This window comes from Eulemur rufifrons, chromosome 29, assembly GCF_041146395.1.
Source record: "Eulemur rufifrons isolate Redbay chromosome 29, OSU_ERuf_1, whole genome shotgun sequence".
Lineage (NCBI taxonomy): Eukaryota > Metazoa > Chordata > Mammalia > Primates > Lemuridae > Eulemur > Eulemur rufifrons.
In genome coordinates, this window is record NC_091011.1 from 31,356,641 (window position 1) to 31,379,541 (window position 22,901).

Below are 22,901 nucleotides of genomic sequence, written 5' to 3' on the forward strand. Positions count from 1 at the left end.
CTCCGCTTGGTCACACTCGCACAGTTAAATTGTTACACTCTCTCTCTGTCACACACTCACACTCACACACACACACGCGCACGCAGGCACCCCCGCCCGCTCCGGCTCCCGGCCCCCCTCCCCCCCGCGGCGGCCGGAGGCGGCGCCGATGACCTCACGGCGCGCGCGCGGCGCGGCCCGGCGAGGCCGCAGATTGGCTGGCCGCGCCTCCGCGGCACTTCAAAGCCGGAGAGGGAGCTACAATTGTGGTGGGATGGGCGGAACTGATCATTGTATTGCACACCTCTAAAAAAAACACTGCCTCTGATTTATCAATATAAAAAAGATCCTCTGAGAGGAGGAGGGCACTTTTGTGTGATGGCAACTTCACTTCTAGGGGTGAGTCTCAGGATTTTCTCTTGCTGGTTTAATTAGTTTCCTTTTATTGCCGATCGGAGGGGGTTAAAGTCGCCCCGGCCAGGCCACGGGCTATCAGTCTCTCTATTGAGAGCTTTTTTTTTTTTTTTCTTTAAATACAAGTGAGTTTGGAGAAAAGAAAAAGGGGGAGGGGGGGCAGAGTCACTTTTTTCAGCGCAGGAAAAGGTTCGAAGGGCATTTAGACAAGCCACCTCGCAGCGCCTGGCCGCTCCCTGCCCGGGAGACCTGCGCCCAGCCTATCGTACAGGCTTCGATTTCGGGGGTAAAGAGAGCAAGCTTTTTCTCCTGGGCAAACTGCAGATTCTTCCCCTTCCCCTAAAAAAATTCCGCAGCTCGCCTTGTCTTGCAGGTACGTTGAACTCGTCTCATTTTTACTACTGTAGATATGCTTTAAAAAAAGAAAGAAAAGCAGGAAGAGCAAGTGAACCCTACAGTATGACCTCTTTTGGCCTGGGAGAAACAACCCAGGATGGGTTTCTGGGGACCGGAACAGGATTTTCAAAGCTCTTTCAGGATTACAGGGGAAGCGCTCTTAAAAGCAATCCAGTGGTTTTTGCCTAGACTTCTCGGCAAAAGAAACTTCCTTCCTCCCCAGTCTGGACTTTTTGCTTGTTTCGAAGTGTCTGGGGCCTTGTGTGCACGAGAGTGTTGTTTTAGGTGAGAATACTTGTCAAACTCTTCTTTTGCGTGGCGCTTTGCTCCCGAATCAGACGCCGGCAGCCAAACTTGTCCCCTCCTGTAGAGTAGGAAGCAGCCGGGCGCCAGGGCTGTTGGGGGTGCCAGGTGAGTTGGTGGCGGCGTGCCGCAGCGAGAGATGGGGTGCAGTGGGACGTTTTGGAGGCCACCGGAGGACTGATGCACATTTCTTCCCTCCCTCCCCCACCGGCCCTTTGCCCACCTCCCCTCCCCCACCCCTTCCCCTCTCCTCACAGGAAGAACCGAGGTTGGGATCCACTCCTCTGGCCATGCTTGCTGCTACCTGTAATAAGATCGGCAGCCCCAGCCCGTCTCCCTCCTCCCTCTCGGACAGCTCTTCTTCCTTCGGCAAAGGCTTCCACCCCTGGAAACGCTCCTCGTCCTCCTCCTCCGGCAGCTGCAACGTAGTGGGTTCCAGTCTCTCAAGCTTCGGCGTGTCCGGGGCCTCCAGGAACGGCGGCTCGTCCTCTGCGGCGGCTGCGGCCGCGGCGGCAGCGGCAGCGGCCGCGGCCCTGGTGTCCGACTCGTTCAGCTGCGGCGGCTCGCCTGGCTCCAGCGCCTTCTCCCTCACCTCCAGTAGTGCAGCGGCCGCCGCCGCGGCTGCCGCGGCCGCCGCCTCCAGCTCGCCCTTCGCCAACGACTACTCTGTGTTCCAGGCCCCCGGCGTATCCGGGGGCAGCGGCGGCGGCGGCGGGGGCGGCGGCGGCGGCTCCTCGGCGCACTCGCAGGACGGCTCCCACCAGCCAGTGTTCATCTCCAAGGTGCACACCTCGGTGGACGGGCTGCAGGGCATCTACCCACGCGTGGGCATGGCGCACCCATACGAATCGTGGTTCAAGCCCTCGCACCCGGGCCTGGGTGCCGCGGGCGAAGTGGGCTCGGCCGGCGCCTCCAGCTGGTGGGACGTGGGCGCCGGCTGGATCGACGTGCAGAACCCGAATGGCGCGGCAGCGCTGCCCGGCTCGCTGCACCCTGCCGCCGGGGGGCTCCAAACCTCGCTGCACTCGCCGCTCGGAGGCTACAACTCGGATTACTCAGGCCTGAGTCACTCGGCCTTCAGCAGCGGCGCCTCCTCGCACCTGCTCAGCCCTGCGGGGCAGCACCTCATGGACGGCTTCAAGCCAGTGCTACCCGGCTCCTACCCGGACTCGGCCCCGTCTCCGCTGGCCGGCGCGGGGGGCTCCATGCTGAGCGCTGGGCCGTCGGCGCCGCTGGGGGGCTCCCCGCGCTCCTCCGCTCGCCGCTACTCCGGCCGCGCCACCTGCGACTGCCCCAACTGCCAGGAGGCAGAGCGGTTGGGCCCGGCTGGGGCGAGCCTGCGGCGCAAGGGCTTGCACAGCTGCCACATCCCCGGCTGCGGCAAGGTGTACGGCAAGACGTCGCACCTCAAAGCGCACCTGCGCTGGCACACGGGCGAGCGGCCCTTCGTGTGCAACTGGCTCTTCTGCGGCAAGCGCTTCACGCGCTCTGACGAGCTGCAGCGGCATCTGCGGACCCACACCGGCGAGAAGCGCTTCGCCTGCCCCGTCTGCAACAAGCGCTTCATGCGCAGCGACCACCTCAGCAAGCACGTGAAGACGCACAGCGGCGGCGGCGGCGGCTCGGCGGGTTCCGGCAGCGGCGGCAAGAAGGGCAGCGACACCGACAGCGAGCACAGCGCCGCGGGCAGCCCGCCCTGCCACTCCCCGGAGCTGCTGCAGCCCCCAGAGCCCGGGCACCGCAACGGCCTAGAGTGACGCGCACCCGCGCCCGCCCCTCTCCCCGACCTGCTCCCACCCCGGTCCGCTTGGGCACAGTCTGTCCTGGCTTCAACTCCAGCTTCTATCTATTGCATCCTACTCGCTCACTCTCTCTTTTTCTGTCCCTGTCCCCCGACCCCCGCGTGACTTAACTTTGTAAATGGGGATATGGACATGTAAGTAACACGCATTGCTGTCCCGGGCCCTGGCTTTCCCTCTCCACTGGTAACACTATCCGACCCTGGTGCAGCTCGAAACCGCGGCTGTAGGCCTTTAGTTCTCGTCTACCCCTCCTTTTCCTCCCTCCGCCACCCCCAGGTTGTGACGGGTGTAACTTTTAGAGGGAAGCGGCCGCTGGAGGTAGAGCTGGGCGAATCCAGTGCCTGGGAGACCGCAGGCGTCTGCGCGGGCAGGAACGACTCCGCTGAGCAAGTTTGGGCCGGAGTAGTGGGGAGGGTGAGGCAGTAGGCCCGGGCAGGGCAGACCCGCCGGAGCAACCGCCGACTTGATTCCAGAACCGGTGTCCTGGGCGCCTCGGCTTCGGAGCGCCCTCCCAGGGCTCCGGGCACCACTGGAGCCTTGCGCAGGCAGTCGGAGCTCGGTGGGGTGCCCATCTGGCTGCACCGAGACCCAGAGATTGCAGAGTTTAGCTCTCCTAACAGTCAGCTCTGCCTCTTTTTCTTTGTTCCTTGAGGTGGAACCGATGCAAGTTTCAGCAAAGGGCGGTCTTGGTGAATCGCTGCAGCAGCCTTCTTTCATCTTTATAACTTTTTTTTTTTTAACTGAAAAACTAAGGGGAAAAAAATAGCAACCCTCTACTTGGTTTCCCTTCTAGATAGTTTTTCCTCTTAGCGGGAGAAACTCTTTCTCTGGAAACTGTTCTAATATTGATCCCAAAGTTATTTTGATTGCATTAACTTAACTTATGGGGTGGGGGTGGGGGTGAGGGTAGGTGTCTTTTTCTTATGCAAAAATACCCCTTTCCGGTGAGACCAGATTAACTCTCTCCATGTTTGTCCTTTTCTACCTCGTTTTTCACCACTCCCCAGCGTAATCTCCCAATCTTTTTTTTGTTAGTCCAACCGTCAATTTGTATAATACCCATTTCTGTAGATTCTTGCAATTCATTGAAGATTTTAGGGTGAAACTTTTTTTGTGATTTAAACTTATAAACAAGTGAAGAAGCTATCGTTTATTTCAGACGAGACTGTAGTTTAAATGCCAAAAGAGGGAAAATAGGAAAAATAAAAAACCTTTGTAAAATATATCTGAACCTAATGGTTTGTACAACTGGAGAATCGTTCTAGATTAGTTAACAATTAAATATAACTCCACCAGTGTAAGGGTGCGAGGTGCAGTTGTCCAGGAGACGATTTTGTATAGTATTTTTCTTGTACATTACTTCCAGTAAATATTTGAAAATATATTGAAGTAAACTTGATTTTTTTTTGTTTGGTCACAAAATTATTAAGAGTTATTGTTGCAGTTCTGATGAGCTGCAGGTTTTTTGAACTCACTTCTGGAGGTGCAGAGCCACAAACGCACTTTCGGGGCCTAGTTTTGCTCGAATATGAATTTTAGATAGGTATCAAACTGTAACTAAGACAATATTTGATAAATGTTGGATGACATTTAATTTAATGGAGCATGTACTTATTTGCATTTGCTGGCAGTTCAGGCATAGTTAAAGTGAGAGTTCTCCTATATTTCATAATAACTGGGTCTACCAAAACCCATGTATTAAGTAAATTGTCCAAGTGAAACTCGACTAACTTTGGCCTTTGTGTATTTCCTGAAGGTAATATTGTTAACTGTTAATAAACACTCCTGATACTACATTTAAGTGTTTGCAGATTCTGCAAACTAATTGCTCATTGTAATGTTGAAATAATTTGGATATTTCACATTGAAATGAAAAGCCTTTCTCTGGAACATTTTAGACTTGCATTTTAAATGCATGAAATGTAATTGATTTATTTGTAATATTTTAAATGGTATTAATAAACTCAGATAAAAGACTAGGCCAGTTAATTTGTATTTTTTTCCCCGTTTTTAAGCTATGAACATTTTCATTTTATCTTCAGTTAATTGTCTAATTTAAACAAAATATAACCCTGGTTGTATGGTAATATTTAAATAATTGTCTTTAAGATATTAGTTAGATGGAAAGATCTATTTGACAAAATTGTGTTTTCTCTGTTTACCAAGATAAAGATTATAGTGTCTAAGAAATATAATTAATTATTTACCAGTAGATTTAGCTCATAGCATCAGGATTTACTGACCTCTTGAAATTTGTATGAAGTCACAAACAATTCAAAGAAATTTCCCATTCTGCTTCCTTCTCAGTCTCCAGAAGGAGTCAAGTTGTTGGCCATTGATTGCATTTAGTACTTAAAAGGCCAACCCTTACACTGGAAGATCAATACATCTAAAATAAAAACATGGGTTTGAGGATAACTTTTGTTGTTAGGAGGTGGAGGAGGTCAAGCTAACAAAAGCTTGTTTTGGGCATTCCATGTCTTAGCTAAAGATTATGTAGAGGTAAATATCAGTAGTAGATTCCTGTTGAAATGAGTTATCTGTTCTTTTAAAGTCTCTAAACAGCCACCAAAGAAAGGGAAGGTTTAACCTTAATCTATTTACTAGGCTGTTGTTCATAGGTGTCAATGATGCCAATAAAAAATATTGTCTTGTTATGTCTAAGTGCATTTAAGAAATGGGTGTTCCTTGAGCCATACTTTGAAACATAAAATACTCTAAATGTTGATTGATGTTATATCACTATTTCACTATTAGATTAATATTATTATTTTGAATCAAATTGAATAAAAAGTTAGTGTGTTCAGATTCTTATAAGTTTAGCTTCTTTCTTTCTGTTTGCCTTCTCCCCACCCTAAATTCAGTCTTGGTATAATCTTGAACTGACAATTTTCCTTTGAAATTTATATGAAGTCATTATAACCCATAGAAACAGAAGTGAAAATACAAAGTAATATGAACATTTTAAATTCAGGGGAAAAATAACCGGATATAGAAAAATGTTTTAAAATAATGCAGTTTGTGTCCAAGTAACAGACAGCCTAAATCCTTCTGTCTATGCAGATATTTGAGGCCTCCAATCCCTTTGGCTTTAGACAAGCAAGTTAGCTCTGATTCTTTGGCATACTATAACTCTAAATAATGGTTTTTAAAAGTAAAACAGTCTCTTTCTGTCACTTTCTTCCTAGGAATAACACGCAGAACACAGTTTAAGTGTTGTTTCTTTTTTATTGAAAGTTGCAGAGCTGAGGGCTTCCGGAGAGAGCCGTTCTGAAGGAGTTAAATGTAGTGGCAGGTAAGAGGAAAACTGCTTGGTACTTTATAACATCAGCTGCATTACATGCAGAATCAACATTTAAGAGGTGGTTATGGCAAGGAGAAATACTGTCTAGAAGACGATTTCTTTGGTTGAAGGGGGACAGATTTTTTTCTGTTGCGTAGATGTGCAAACTTTCACTTTCTTCTTTTGGCACCCTCATACCTTTCTAGTTTTGCTTTAGTTTGTTTTGATGGTTATTGAGCAGTTTATTTCTAGATTAGTTTTCTGCATGGTGGGCAGGGCTCTGCTTTTGGGGATGAGTATCCTCTTTTGGGAGACCAGAAGATGAAGTACCAAACTGTGATTTCTCCCTACTTTGTGATCAGGCATCTCCTAGCAATGGTTGGAGCCTCACTCAAATGAGGACAGGCTGGGTCTCACTTTGAACTAAGAGACACTTCTAATTTTGCAGATGGAGATAGAGTTAAACTAGCCGTTGACCTGAAGGTCAGGCCAGTATATATCAACCCACCCTCCAGAGATCAGAAAAGGGCTGCCAATGCGATTTCCTACCTCATCTCTTCTCCAAACTTGAGTGTTTCTTCCCTATCCTGCCTCTTCCTTTTCTGGCTCCTTACATATCTTCTCTCTTTTTGGATAATCTCTTTCATTTAGGGATGTGATGGTGATGTGTTGAGGCTGGATTATCAACTAAAATGTTTTAAGCTAGAAAGTTAAACAAATGTGATGAATTACTCTCCTTTAACAAATGACGTCGAAAAAAATTCCTGGATGGATTTGCCTTCCTTTCACCCTCCTCTTAGCCCAATCTTAGCATAACTTCTCAACTGGGATTCCTTTAGGTAGAGAATGCAGAAATTAAAATTTAAAGACAAGCAGGCGATGAGATTGGACTCCTGAGTAGGCAGATCCATAATGCAGCCATAATTTTCATCTCCCATGTGGATCTTTTGGTGAGATTATTGAATGGAATGTTACAAAAGACCTGTGGTGGAATTTCTTTAAAATAAATATTTTATTATAGAAAATTAGCTCAGAGGTCATGTGATCTTTTTGGCTGGTAAATTAAGGCAGGAACTGTAGAGGAAAAAAGAAATGTGGATTTGATTATTCTCTGGTTGCCTAAAATGGTAGAGATAAATATCATAATGAAAGAATTTCTAAATTTTGCCGTTCTCTTCATATAAATAACCTCAAAGAGAGATTGATTTGATGCAGGTATTTTGAATAAACTGTGGATTATCTTTTTTTTTTTTTTTTTTTTTTTACGGATTTTTGCTGCTTCTGTCTAAACAGGCATTATTATTTCTCCCTACACTCCTAAGAAAAACCCAGGTATTACCAGTGTCTCTCTTTCCCCCTCTCTTTCTTTTAAAAGTATGGTTTCTACAGTAGTCTCTTCCTTCCCTCCCTCCTTCCCCTTTCCTTCCTCTCTGTTTTCAAAATGGCCCATACAATTGTTGCTGTTATTTAAAAAATAAGATTCAGAATTTGCTTGCGCCCTATTTATTCCCTGCTTCCGGATTAAAGAAAAGCGGTAATTCCTTGCTTTCCTGGACCCTGGCTGCCGCTGTTTAAGGGGATGCGCGTCAGTGGCCATCTCTTTAGGTTCGCTGCACTCCCCATGAGCAGAAGTGTTGATTTGTTATAGCAGGGGGGAGGTGGATCTCTTTTCTTTGGTCCCTGGGCGCATGTTTAATTTAATTTAATTTTCTGCGGAGTCTCCTGGCAATGAGGAAGCAGCCTCATACGTTTTGCTTTGGTTCCTAACGAACGGTCTGTCGGGGCTCTAAGAGCTCTAGGGACAGCGAGGAGAGCTTGAGGTGACCTAGAATCAGGATTCACTGTTGTTTTAACGCCGTTCTTTCAAGTCCATCTACTGGGGCTTCTTCTTTTAAGCCCAGTCCCCAACTTTGCTTCTCAGGCACTAACTTCTTGCTGCGCGGGAGGGAACATTGGAAGCGCCCTCTGCTACTCTTGCAGGGCTCTGAGCTGAGGGCCAGCCTGCCCAGTTTCCCTCTTTCTCTTTTTAAATGAATTAAGGGGGAGGTTTTGAGCCCGGGAGGATTTCCCTGCCTTTCTAAACGCGACCTCCTGTTTTCCTCTTCTCCCTCCTCGATGTGCCCTGTGCTGTCAGAAAGACCCTCAGGATCTCTCCAAGAGGGTTCCGAGCTGGCGAGCAGCGCGGTCCGCGGGCGGGTAGCAGCCAAGCGTGGGGCGCCCCGTTCTGGGTCTCCCCGCGAACTCAGCCCCGGGCCGACCCGGGCCCGCCGCCTCCCTCGGGCTCCCAGCCGGAACAGCCCCGCGCCGCGCCCACCGTACACAAAGGCACCGCGGCCGCCTCCGCCCGCTGCGCGGACAGCGAGCGCCACCCTGTGCCCCGTGCCCGCTCTGCAGCGCGGCCCGCGCGGGCGATGCCTGCGCGACCTCGGCCTGCCATTCTCGAGCCTCTGACCTTGGTGGGAATTGCCACCCGGAGATACCCCTGGGCCGCCTCTGGGCGCGCAAAAGACGCTCGGGGCCCCTCGCGGTGAAGGATTCCCTTCCCTTGCCTTGCCTTGTTCTTCAAGTCCCCAGGACCCTCTCGCTGCCCTTCGCCATCCTTAGCGCCTTGGAGCGCGGAGCCTCTGTCCCACGCTATCCCCGGATGCCGCGTCCTGCCTGTGCCACTGGAGCCTGCTGAGGCGCCCAGAGGCTGAGGTCATTTTTCCCGAATTTGTTGAGATTTCTCTTTGGTCTTGGCCACGACTGCCTGCCCTACTTCACCTCCTGTGCTCTTTTCTGGGCCGCGCTGCACCCTCTTTCTCTCCCACGGTGTTAGACAAAGTGCAGCGTCCTCCATAGGTGGGAAGATTTATTCTGATCATTTCATTGTGGGTTTGCGAGACTCGAATGGAGGGATTTGCGCACCTTTTTCCACAGTGTTATCACGAAGGAAGCAAAATTATGTCTCATTGGCCGTGAAAACTCTGTGCCCTTTTTAATTTCAGGAGTCAAAGAACAATTTAGTCACCCCGGTGACTACCTGGGAGAAAATTTGATAGATAGATAAATGGAGATATAGAATCACTGAACCTGTTGAACAAAACTCAACTTTACTGCACTGCACTTAAAACCTAATAGCCTGTCTTTGGCTTCCTTCCTAACCATTCTTCTCTCCCGACTCTTTGGAGAACTGGCAACATACTTCAGGCCCATATTTTGGTGACATCTGAAAGGAGATGAGGATATATCAACCCCTTAGAGTGGCGTGCCATGCTCCCTTTAAAGGTCTTTACTTGGAGTATGTGCTGCCTGAGGAAAGGAGATCGCTCCTGGTAAACCTCTCCCCAACCCCTGACTCTTTTAGGCGCCTCTAAGGCCTTAGGCCCTTTGGTCTTGGAAGCTCATCACCCAGGTTCAGGTCCGTGCGTTTCACTTCGTATTCTCCAGATACTCCAAGGATTAAACTTGGTGATTATCGACGGTTATGCGTGCACCATCTATATGAATTTAAGCCACTCTGTGATGAGGCTGCAGCATAAATCTTAAGCACTTATGTTCAGGGAGTTCTCAGAGCTGAACACCTGCGCTTGACAAGGCTCCAGCCACATCCCTCCTGGGGCTAAATCCACAGGCTCTACTGACCCGGATCCCCATAGCCGGGAAGGAAGGGGGGTGGCCTATCTGGTCCGCAGCGCGGCCCTCGCATGCGAAACCCCTGCAGCCGCCAGGAGAAGCAATCTGGCCTCCCAGAGCTCCAGGATATAATTGACACGTCCACCTCCGGAGCCGCCACCACCCCCCTCCCTCAAATCAGCCGGTGAGGTGAGCCCCCACCCCCACCCCCTCTCTCCAGGGTCCGGAAAGCCAGGAAGCGCTGGAATGCCGAGTTCTCTCACCCTATTGTGCCTAGGTGTTGCAAACCACTGGAGGACAGAGCTTCGCGCTTTGATCTCATGTCCCAGTCATTCTTTAGCTCAGAGGGGTGAATTTAAATTAAATTTCTTTTTCTGCTGATAAGTTCTAATGGGCCTCAGAAGGTGAATAATTATGCAGTAACATTTCATGGGTTGTTGGAGTGGGAATTCCCACTGTGCTGTCACCGGGAACAGAATTTCCTTCTTATGCTCAATGCTAAATGAAGCTTCCCAAGGAAGCCACAAGTGTCTTTGAAATCTCGATGCAGATGATCTAGTTCTTCCCTACTCTCACCTCTTTTGCTCCTGCAAAGCTTTGTCGTCATTTTTTTTAATTCAAAGTTTCTTAGTGGTATAGGAATACATTTAAAAACAGTACTAAAGGCTCTTACTTTTGAGGGTAAAAAAATACTTTGCTTTTTGATGACTTGATGATTAAATATGCATTCCTGTTAAGACAAAGTACACACTGATGAAAGCCGGGGCAGCATTTTCCGGGAAAAAGGCAGACCAGTCACCTGAGATTTGCCTCCAAATACCTGGAACTAGTCTTGTCACCTTTCTTGACTTCATTTAGTAAATCAGGGCTTTTTTGCTTGATTTCTGAGAAGAAGGGTTGGGACCTGGAGCTGCTGCAGTCATAAGATTTGATCACTAGTGCTCGGAACCTACCTAGTTTGCAGTTCAGAAGTGGACTTTGCATGGAGGAAAGTTAAAAGGAAAAATGCCTTTGCTGCTTTACTCAAAGTAGCCATCTACCTATTAGAAAATGTGGACTTAATTCTTTGCGATTTTAATTTATATTTAATTTCCGCCCAAGCTAGATAAGAAACAACATCAGCAATTTGGACATTGTAAATGGGTCCTGATGTTTTGATACTCAAAAGAAAATCAGACCCTCAACCTAAATCAAAGAACTCTAAATTTGTAATTTAAAAGCACAATGGAACTCTTTATTGTTTTGGTTTTTAAAGAAAATCCTCCATACCCCATTCAGGTCAGTGCTTCATTGCATAGCATTTTCCCTGTTTACTTTTCTTCCCTTTAAATTTCTTCCTTTAAATGAATTGAGCTCCCACAAGCTTTAAGATTTCTAAATCAACACATAGAAACTGGAGCCTGCTTATCAAGTTTTCACTCCTCTCTTGGCAACTAATTTGAAAGGGCTCAAACAATGAGTTGATTTACATTATGCTCATTTCACCCAGAATTCTGTGCGAATGTTAAAAAACCCTCAATAATTCACCTTGGGTTATCTTTACATCTTTGGGGGAACCAGTCCCTCCAGCTTTAAGTTTTTTAGCCACTCCATTTTAAATGCTGAAATAGAAGAAAGTAAGTAGATGTTTTTCTTTTTCCCCCTAGAGTTCAAGTGATTGTCTACTCCAGCTGAAAATAAAGGATTTGTAGTGCCCAATTTTTCACCCAATTTAATGCCCCTAATTATGCAGCCACCCTATCATCAGGTTTCCCATCATTTCAGGAAGTTTTGTGCTCATTCTTGTACACTGATCAATGCTTCATTTCTCTCTCACGTACCTATCCCTTATTTTGCCTTTTTTCTCTTCCTTTTGCTTTCTTTCTTTTCTTCTCTTTTCTTCTCCTTTTCTTTTCTTCTCTCTTCTTTTCTTTCTTTCCTTTCTTTCCCTTCTTTCTTTCTTTTCTCTCTTTGTCTAAGTAGGTTCTTTCCCCTTTCAACTTAACAAAAATTGGCCTTTGTAAGGGAGGGGGAACCTAGTGGCAGGTGGAAATATGTTTGAAAGACATTCAAATTGATTTAGTGATGCTTTAACAATATTGTTGAGTTATATGTACTCTTTAACAGAATTTGGACAGAATTTGTGTATAGATAAATGAAGTCTTCATTTTGGGAAAAATAATATTTTTTATAACATTAAATTATATTTCTCCCCAAATTTTAAGAAAACACAGTTCTTACAGATGACAATTCAGTAGGCTTTGTATTACGAAGGCAAATTAAGTTTTACTGTTTCTCCCAATAAATAACTGTTTGAATTAAAACTACAGTGGGTAAGTTCACATAAGGTACACCTACATTGTACTTTCTATGTCCTCGATAGTGACATATTTTAGGGACTATCATAATTAAATGTTGTAATAGTAATGAATAGAGAGTAGTAAAACAACCTTGTAAATATTTTGGTTATAGCACATTGTATGTTCTTTAGTTACATGCACTTTGTAGGAAGCATATGGTATAATTTATTTAGTATGTAATTATTAAGTGTGAAATACATTGCTTAGTGACGTGTTCACTTGAGTGTTTTAATATGTACATCCACGAAAGTCAGATTTAGTGAAGTTTTCCATTCTTAAAATTCTACCTGTTGTTTTGCAGAAAAAATACTGGTTTCACAATACGGGTATAATAGATCCCTGTTGTAAAGAAATGGTATTCATGTCTGTGAAGTGGTTTGGAACTACTTTTATTATTATATTATACTCTGAAAGCAGTGGTATGGGTATTTGTAACCTTACTTTTTAAGTGAACTTTTCATTTTGGAATAGTTTTAGATTTATAGAAAAGCTGTAAAAATAGTATATAGAGTTTCTGAGGTTTTCCCTATTGTTATTCTCTTACATTACAGTGGTATATTTGTCAAACCTAAGAAATAAAAAATGATATTTTTAAATGAAGAAATAAAAGCAAAAAAATATTGCATTGCTTATCAGTTAGTGGTAGGATGTAGCTTAGAAAAATGCTGACCTTTTTTTTGGTCAACTTCTTAAAATCAGCTGGGATTTGTCTCTAAGACTGAGACTGTGTAATAAGTAAGTAGAAAGCTATTCCTCAGGTAATGTCTTTAGTATATAGCTTCTTATAATGAAGAATTTTTGTTTCTTTCCTAGTTAACTAAAATCTAAGAAAACATATCTAGTTCAGTTTTGTATTTTTATTTCATACATGGAAGCATCAGATTAAATTTTGAATGGTCAATATTTTCACTTCAAATTATCAAAAATAGTAATATTCTATTTGTTGCCTATACCTATATTTTATTCTACAATTTAAAATGACATATTTACTTATTATTTTTTTTCCTTAATTAGTAACTACAAAATATAAGTAATGTAATGACTTCATTTCTTTCCCTTCCATATTTTTAAACTTAAATTTTAGGATCATTTTTGCCAAAAAACTGAGTGTGTCAAAGTGTAGAAAGCTTTAATACCCAATAGGTGAGTCTTTTTTTTTTAAGTGCAGATAAATGTATCTCCTATACTTCATGGAGTAATAAATTTGCATGTGTTTTTGTTTTATTTACGTAATTATAAAAAGTTTCATCAAAAAGGAAAATATTCTTTATTTAGAAAATATTTTCACTATACCTAGGGTTGCCAGATAAAATACAGAATACCCAGTTAAATTTGAATTTTAGATAAACAGCAAATAATTTTTTAGTATAAGTAAGCCTTGCGCAATATTTGAACCACAATTATACTAAAATGATTTATTTTTTGAAATTCCAATTTAATTTGATATCTTGATTTTTCATTTTTTGTTTTCACTTTTTTTTAAAAAAATAACTTTTATGTATCTATAAGGACAAAGCTCAAAACAAAGGCTATCCACAAACATAATAGCTTGTGCTTGTTCATGAACATGCTAAGGGTAGTATTCTGTACTTCTTTAAAAAGGGAATGTAGGACATAAAGAAATTAGGATTTACTTGTTACCTGGAGAGTGAAAATATAAAATTGATTTTCCTATTATTCTTTTTTGTTTCTTCTTTTTCAGCTCATTTGGCTTCATTCTGAGCTATCTTTACGTTGAGAACACTAGTACTATCCTACCTTACTGAGAAACTACATTTACCTAGCTTCTAAGAAAATAATATTATGCTGGTAATTACTCATCAGCATCTCTACCTTCTTTCAAATATGCTTTTTAAAAGGAAATATCAAAAAAATCTAATTTCTATCCATTAGATTCATGCAGTTGAGACTCTACACTGAAGTTTTGTTCCTACAAATTCTATGCCCCAGATACTTTCTACCCACCCCCTGGTTGAATTATTCTCTTTTAAGCTGCACAGGTATGGACTTCAGTATTTCTAGAAGACACGTGTAAACTGTAGCAGTTGTACTACATATCAAATTCACTGACTTGGTTTTCCATAAATTAAAACCCAATAATCAGAAGTTAAAGTTCTCTGTTACAGGAGGGTTTCTTTTTTCTTTTGTGGAAGTATTGCTTTAGGAAATAAAGGTAATGTCCACTCATTTATTCATGACATTTTCTCAAAAAGCAATCTATTATATTTAAGTAATGTTTTGCTTTCATTATGCTGTTAATTTAATTTTTCTAATAGTTTCATATCTCTTGATATTGTTTGTGATTATCCCCAGAAATAATGACTAAGATTCTGTGTAGTTTATATACAGGCTAATAAGGGTAAAAGGGAGAATGACCCTGGCATGTAAGATTTATCTCTCTTGACTTCATACAGGTCATGCAGAATAAATAAAAACAATATTCACAAGCCACGAATGTCAATCAGATAAATCATTAAGAACAATACAGGCAATCTTTTACCCATAAACAGAAGATGTATCAAGGTTCCATGCTTAAAGACAGCCACGCCTTAGATTTTGCTTTTACCAAGAAATACAGCTATTACTGTGAGGGTTGAGGTGGGGGATGGGGGGAGGGGATGGGTGTATGCCTGCATGATGAGTGCGTGCGTTGCACACCCTCTGGGGAATGGTCACGCTTGAAGGTGCTGACTCGGGGAGGGGGGGTACGAGGAGGGGATGGGTGTATGCCTGCATGATGAGTGCAATGTGCACTGTCTGGGGAATGGACACGCCTGGAGCTCTGACTTGGGGGGACAGGTGGTACATGGGCAACGTATGTAACCTGAACTTTCGTACCCCCATAATAAGCTGAAATTAAAAAAAAAAAAGAAAGAAATGAGAAAGTGGGAAGTTTAGGAAATCTTATTTTGGAGGCAGACTTAAATGATAGCTCTCCCTGGGAAATTAAATTGTGTATAGGCTCCCACAAATTGCCCTACTATTTTTTTACATTTTACTTTGTTTTATAAAACCACTTATATATGCATTTGAATTGATATTTTTTAAAAATATAATTAGCTCTGTGAATTATAAGAGAGGCATTCACATACAAGTACAAATTTGTCTAATTATGTTACCTTCATCCTGATCTAAAGATTTTATATTTCAATAAAAGTTTTAGACTTCATTTTTGAAGACAATTAGATGCTCACTGAAAAATACAAGAAATTATGAGGAAGCAGGGAAAGCAAATTACCTTAAATCTTTCTCTCATTTCTCAGACTCAACAGTTGTGTCTTTACCACCTTTGTTCTATGTAATTTTTTTTTCTTATATCTGTATAAGGTGGTAACGTCCTTTTTTCGAATAATATTGAAATAACTTTCCCTTATTACTAACAATTCTTTGCAAATATAATCTTAAATGGCTAAAAATACTCTATGGAATGCATATATCAAAATTTTACCTACTTCCCTAATACTGGGCATTTGGTTTTTTCCAAATGATCAATATTATATACAATGCTGCATTACATATCCTTATACATGACTTTTTTCCCTAAGTTCTGGTTATTTCCTTCAGATACTAGTAAGAGTAAGGAATTCTGGAGAGATAAACACATTTTAAAGGTTCTAGATAGAGATTACCAGATTACTCTCCAGGAAGTATGTAGCAGTTTATACTCCAACAAACAGTGGTTGAGAGAATTAGCCTTAAATCTTACCAGCCCTGAGTTCTTAAACTCTCTTCCTTTAGTAAGGAAGAAATGAATCTCATCATTGTTTTAAGTAGCATATTTTAGATTCCTAAACTTGTTTTCATATGTTTATTTGCCATCTTAATGTCCTTTTTCATGAACTGTTCCTCCATCCTTGCGCCCTTTTGAGAATGAGAGTTCACTTGATTGCAACCTGAGGCAGATCTGTCCAATGGAGTGCATCCTGGGGAAGGACGTGCTCACTCTGGAACCAGGATCTCACTTCAAGCCTTTGCACCACAGTGTTCCCTTAAGCTGGAGCTGGAAAGTCAGTTTACCTTTATTAGTCCTCGATTAACTAGAGGAAGGGGGTGGAATGCAACATTATGTATGCTACTACTTCACAAAGGAATTTTGGGAATACCAGTTGTATTCCCTAACAAAAAGTAGACATTATTTTGCAATGTCACATGGTACTAAAATATGGATTCAACTGAACATATCTGAATCTTAAACTCCACTAAATGTCTCTTTCTATGGCAGCCTCTACAAAAGCTATACCTGACTGAAAAGCTAAAAAAAAAAAAAAAAAAAAAAAAAGATTCAATCAATGAGTCTATAGAATGCCAAAAAAAAAAACCAGAGTTAAGATTTTTATATTTTACTTTATTAACTGATTTAGCTAGATGTTTTGAACTCTAGCTGCATGAAGCTACAAAATTTACCTTTAAAGAGAATTCATTTATTCATGGCCACCAGGGATGATGCCTTTGATTTGAATCAACTATTATAGCTGGACAAAAAGATCTATTTAAAAATTCTGATGGTTTATGGCCATTGGAGAAATAATGTCCAACAGTAAAATTATGTCTACTTAATCGTTAATTAATTTTAAGTCTTTGAAATTTCTTATATAATTCTATATAATTAAAAGAGTTATCCTTTAGTAAGCATGAATTTTTGTAATACCAAAGTGACATATTCTTTAGCACTGGAAAGAAATGCTTAAATGCAAATACTAAAGAGTGTTAAACCTTTGAATTGTTGAGAGGAGGGAAGGGAAGAAGATGATAAGTTTGGAAATCCATGATTTCTCTCATAGAGCCTCAGCTTGAAGTAGAGACAAGTTTATCTTATAGTGATATTTTAAATGATATATTTGTTTTGTTCAAAAATAAAAATCAAATCAACAAATACTGAATGCCTACTTCGTGTTCAGTACTTTTATTTGGTTTGTTAAAAATAAGCCTTGAGCATAATCATGAATCACAGTCATAATTTCAGAACTTACTTATAATTGTAAAATAAAATTAAAATATTTCTTATGTTATTTTCTTAAGGAAAAAAAGCCATCATTTGAAAAAAAATAATCACCCCATCCTGCCTTTATGACTCTAAAATTAACTATTTAAAAATTTAACAGTATGTAGGCATTATAGTTTTATAATTTTAAAATGCTCAAACTGTGCTAAAATAACTTAAACTTTGGTCTGTGAATGTACATATATTTATTTACCCAGAATTAAATCCTATCTGTTTTTGTCTAAAACTATTACAAAGGGATAGAGGTTAATTTAGTATGGCCTCCAAATAAAGTTACTTGGTTATTAAGTAAATTTAAGTGTTCTATTGTGTATTACAAACTAAAAGAGCTCACTGGTGGTGCTAAATAGACTTTTTGAAAAATAACAGCTCTTTCTTCTTTTAACTATACATGTGAAATTCAGAACACACTGAAAAGAGACTATAAAATGGAGGTAAGAGCCTATGTGTTTTTAAAACTATTACATATTACAAGAGAGAAAATAAGCTAACACTTACTGGACTGCATCAATTATTTGTTCCATGCTCAAGTTTAAAACTCTTCATTTATGAATTCTACATATAAAATGACTGATTTTAAAGATAAGTTTTTTATTTTCTTAGAACAGTTGTTCTCACCCCGTTTTTTGGTTAACAAACTCCTCTGAGACTGTGGTACAGGCTGTGGACCTTCTCTTAAAATTGTACTCATCACTATACCTGTCTGATGCCTGTCAGTGGACCCCAGCTCTAGAGCCAGGGTTGAGCTGTTGGGTCCTTAGTTTATATGCTCTACTAAGATGTTGTACATTTTAGAATTTACTTGAGTAAATCAAAGAAAGTGTCTTTTATCTTTGGCTCTATAATCTACATTGATAAAAATTAACATGGATAAAGGAGACAGGTTAACTCTAGCCTGACAGACTGGATTTTCTGTGAAGATTCCGATTTTCACTGAAGGAGCAACTTGAAATACAATAGATAACAGAAGAGAAAAACCATGGGTACTGTCTTTCCCATTTCAGAAGTGTATGAGCAAAATTTCATGATGTTTGCACTTCTTTTGCTGGTTGCGTCTATGCTGAGTTTGTGATATAATTTACTAGAGGTCACTCCAAATGCTTATATTTTGTCTAGATTAATGTCATAAGGACTTTTGCCAATATATAGAAATGTATAGAATTTTATAGTCCATCATTAAACACTTCAATTTTAAAATAATTTCATTACTCAAAGCAGTGTTTATTTTATAGTATTTGGAAAGTCATTTGTATGAATTAGAGCCTCAGTATAGTTAAGCAAACCAGAACCACTTTTTTTTTTCCTCTGTGAGATGAGGGTCTCATTATATTGCCTAATTTGGTCTCCAACTTCTGGGCTCAAGCAATTTTCCTGCCTTAGCCTCCTGAGTAGCTGGGACTACAAGGTGCATGCCACCACGCCTGACTTCAAATTACTTTTGATGACTCCACCTTAGCCAACACTTCACCCAATGCATGTGTTACTACTTTTTTTTTTTCCAGTTACAACATTTGTAAACCTGTCTTGGTTTTTGCATGATACTGCTATCGAGATCTTTTTGATCTTAACCAAAGAGAAGAATGATGCATCAACAAGAGGGTTGCAAATGGAACAAAAGAGTTATGATAAACATCCTGAAAATAAAGATAGCAGGGATGATTCAACAGTGAGAGACAATCTGTGTAGATACCAGGGTCTAATCTACCCCCTACACTTGTGAGTGTGTTTGTTGGAAGGTAGGGAAGATCGGAGAGCTGTGGGGAAAATGTGTTACTGCTGAAGCAGCTGTATTTCTGACCCTTCCAAGCTGTAATTTGGTTGTGCATAGGAAGTTTTTCAGTGTGAGTGGGCAGAAAAACATCCAGCTTCATGCCAAATGTTAACCAAAGAGGAACCACGTACCTTTGTATTTTTGCAGTGTAAGGAGGAGGCAAACAGCAAGTTGTTATTTCTGTATGAACAACTCAAAAGTACCTTACCATTTCCAGCTCTATCTTAGAGGGATAATGGGTTGGCTGAGTGTGGGCTATGGACTCAGATTCTCTGGGTTGAATCCTCATTCTGTCACTTCCTTGGTGTTTGAGCTTGGGAAGTTTCCTTAATTACTCCATGCCTCATTTTCCCCATTTGGTAAAATTTGAATAATAATAGAATGTATCCTATTGGCAGTGAGTTAATGCTTACAAGGCTCAACTACTTATTAAGCTGATAGATGAGTGCTCAATGACTGTGAACTTATTTCTAATAATAGGTCTAGCTTATTTTATATTATTGATATTATTACTACTACTGAGTGCCAGGAACATTCCATTTTATAATTCTCTCTGCATTTCTCAGCATTCACATGCATTTCCCAGAGTTTTTAATCAAAAGGCACTTACTTTCTCTTTGCTACTTTGGAGGTTTTCTCTGTCCCCATCCTTGGGGGCTATGTCCACCTTGCTCTGACTCTCTATGACCACCCACCCCTCCTGTTTTCCTTTGGCCTCCTGTACATACCATCCTGTGACAGCCAGGCCTTTCCTTTTTGGCTAATTTGTCACACATTAACTCCTCTCTTTTCAGGGGACATAACTCTAGGAAATCGGGGATTAAAGGAATTTATGAAACTCATGTAGATGAAGTATAATTCTGCCTGAACTGGGGCTGTAAGAATTAGACTTTAAATTTAAATTTGTATCTCTCTTTTTAGGTTTTCTGAGGATTTTGTAGTGGAATATTTTTTCCTTCCAGTCCTAAGCTAAATACTAGAGTGTAGTACATTTTTTATTGTTTCAGTGTTTTTAAATAGTCTCCCTCCATTCCTCCCTCCTTCTCTTCCTTCCTTCCTATCCTTCTTTCTTTTTGCTTCACAATTGTCCAGAGCGTTCTGGGAATTTAACATCTCCAACCCTTTCCCTAGAATCTCTTCTTTACTTTCAACTGGGCAAAAATATTTTAACCCAGTTTAATATTACTGTGATGTAGGGAAGTTGAGGGTCAACAAAATGCCTCCATGCAAGAGCAAGTTTAACTTGTCTTATAAATGATGGCATTCCATCATTTACATCTAAACAAAAAAGTAGATTCGTTTACTAGATCATTCTTTCCCTCAGTCTAATAATGCAGCACTGAATGCATTCATTTATAAACACCTAATTATCTAACTTTTGCTTTTTTGCAATCTCAATAAACTAGCATCTTTAAGCAGCTCCTCAGTTTAAAAAGAAAAACATTTTAGTAGGATTAAAATTTAGTAGGATTATCAATTAACTTTGATAATTAAGTATAAATCACTAAGAAAACATGCCTAATAAACTCAAATGCATGGGTGATGTGTTTCAGAATATTTCCATAGACATTATAGTCAGAGACACTACACTTTTATGTAAGAAGTGTGTCTCTTTCTATATTTTTCTTAGCTTGTATATTTCTGCAATTTTGCCCATGCAAAAACTGTCTGAATCCCCAAAACTTATATATGTAGGTAAACACTAAAAGAGAAACAGATCTTATACCTTGAGCTAAATTCAATTTTGTCTTAATGATGTGGATATAAAGAGTATTTCAGGGTATGGCTGGTTTTAATAAGACCATGTAGCTGCTGCCAAAATTTTTGTTTGATCCTCACATTAACCGGACGCACTCTTGTAAGCCATGACTGCAACCAACCATCTTGCTTGGATAAATTGAGGACAGTAGACCTTGGTGCTACAGTGAAGACTCTAGGCTCTGATGTTAGAAAGACAAGGGTCTGAATCTCAGAGTCCAATTCTCAACAAGATTCTTAATTTCCTTAAGCTTTAGTTTTCTTTAAATAGAGATAATAGTAATAACATCTGCCATCATAGTTAATGTGAGGACTAAATGAAATAATGTACATAAAGTGCTTATCCCTTGCTATATGAAACATTTCACAAAAAATATTGTCCATCATTAGAAGCGGTAGTCTGAAATGGTTTTTAGGAAAACTTAGAAGTGTATTGGATCAGTAGTATGTGAAAGCTCATATATTTACAGTATTAAGAATGCCATTTTTACTTATTAGCACATAAAATTATATAATAGAGAATAATGATGTTAAGAAGATAGAATTTATCTTAAACTTCTACTTAATAAATCTAGTCTCAGGATAAAAGGAAATAGCAACAATAGTGGAATCTGTAGCAAAAGTGAAGAGAGAAAAACAAATACATTCTACATACTGGCCCAGCAATAAGGGTACATAGCATGTTGCAGTGGAAAAGGTATAGGGACCGGAGGCAAAATACATGAGTTTTTGCTCTTTCTGTATACACTGATGCTGTTGGATTGGATATTTCCAGGGTTCTCTTTGAGCTTTTACTCAATGCAAATACGTGCAAAATCTGGCTTGCTTTTTCCAAGGAATAAAAGTTTAAATAAATAAGCTTTGTGGTAGGCTGAGTAATGGCCTTCCCAAAATGTCCACAATCTCATTCCTGGAATCAGTGAAATATGTTACCTTACATGACAAAAGGGAATTTGCAGATGTGATTAAGTTTAGGAATCTTGAGATGGGGAGATTATATGGGATTATCCCTGTGGGCCCAGAGTAATCACTAGAGTCCTTATAAGAGCAAGAGGAGGGGCGGAGTCAGAGAGAGACGGAGGTGTAACAAAGGAAGCAGAGGTCAAAGGGATGCAGGCCATTTAGAAGCTTCTAGCTGTTGGAAATGAATGAGGAACAGATTCTTCTTTGGGCCTCTAGAAGGAATGAAGCCTTTGATTTTAATCCACAGAGACTGATTTTTAGACTTGACTTCCAGAGTTAGAAGATAATAAATTTGTGTTGTCTCAAGCCACTAAGTTTGTGGTAATTTGTTATAGCAGGACTAGGAAAGGAATACAGGCTTTATCAGTGTGGTTTTGCTAAAAGGAGGCAGGTTGAGTTCCTTGAGCTACTATGTAGAGACATTTGGTATATGTATAATTATGGTTTTTAAGCGAGCTTTTACATTTCTGGTAATTATCACTAATGGTAGGGAAATAAATAAAGACTTAAAAGCTTCTGCATACTTCAAACTCTCTATCCTCATTCCTCCATTTCTAATTTTCCCAGTTTCCTCCCTTGACTATTTCTTATGAGTGAACTTTCCAATAAGTCTATGATTCCACTTCACAAACATTCTTGGAATAAGAGCTCAGAACCAAAACAGTGACTACATTAGTTGACACCAACATAGGAATTATTTTCACAGAATAGGTCGCATGTAAAGCATAAGACATACTATGTATACTATGAAACTGACACATTGAGTAGATATTAGCTATGACCTAAGTTAACTTAACATGAGAACACACCACAACTTGTTTTAAGGACTGGTAGAATATAAGGTAGGTTGGCTGGGTGAGTTATCAAACAAGTGTGTTTCATAACTCCATGTTGTTTTGTTCTTTGCCCCAACATGTGTGCTATATCTTATTCTTGTTAAATTGTTTCTCTTCCACTGGTACCCTCATTGGTGTTTCAATTATATTAAGACTCACTGAACAGTCTTCCTTTCTAGGAAGGAAGGATGCTTCAAAGGATAAGATGTGGCAATGGCTGAGAGCTACTGGAACACAATAACATTCATAGCTGATTCTGTTGGATCTTGACATCTCTGGACAGCTGCCTTAATTGTATTTAGGATTTTCTAGGCCAGGTATTTTTTTTTCTTTTTTAATTGTTGTTTTATTCTTCTCATCTCTTGTTTTTTTAACTATATCAAGGCCCAGAAGTAGAAGAGAAGCAAAGGGCAAGGACATTCAGATAAGTTTGGATTGAG

At 41.0% G+C, this 22,901-nt stretch overlaps 1 protein-coding gene across 1 annotated transcript; it reads left to right on the top strand.

Annotated features, from left to right (window-relative positions):
• Positions 1-269: 269 nt before the first annotated feature.
• Positions 270-4,873, top strand: SP8 (Sp8 transcription factor). The gene is made up of 2 exons (XM_069462300.1): positions 270-378; positions 1,350-4,873. Exons 1-2 carry the CDS (start codon positions 358-360, stop codon positions 2,847-2,849), a joined length of 1,521 nt encoding a protein of 506 aa, XP_069318401.1. The 5' UTR covers positions 270-357; the 3' UTR covers positions 2,850-4,873.
• The last annotated feature ends 18,028 nt before the right edge of the window (positions 4,874-22,901 follow it).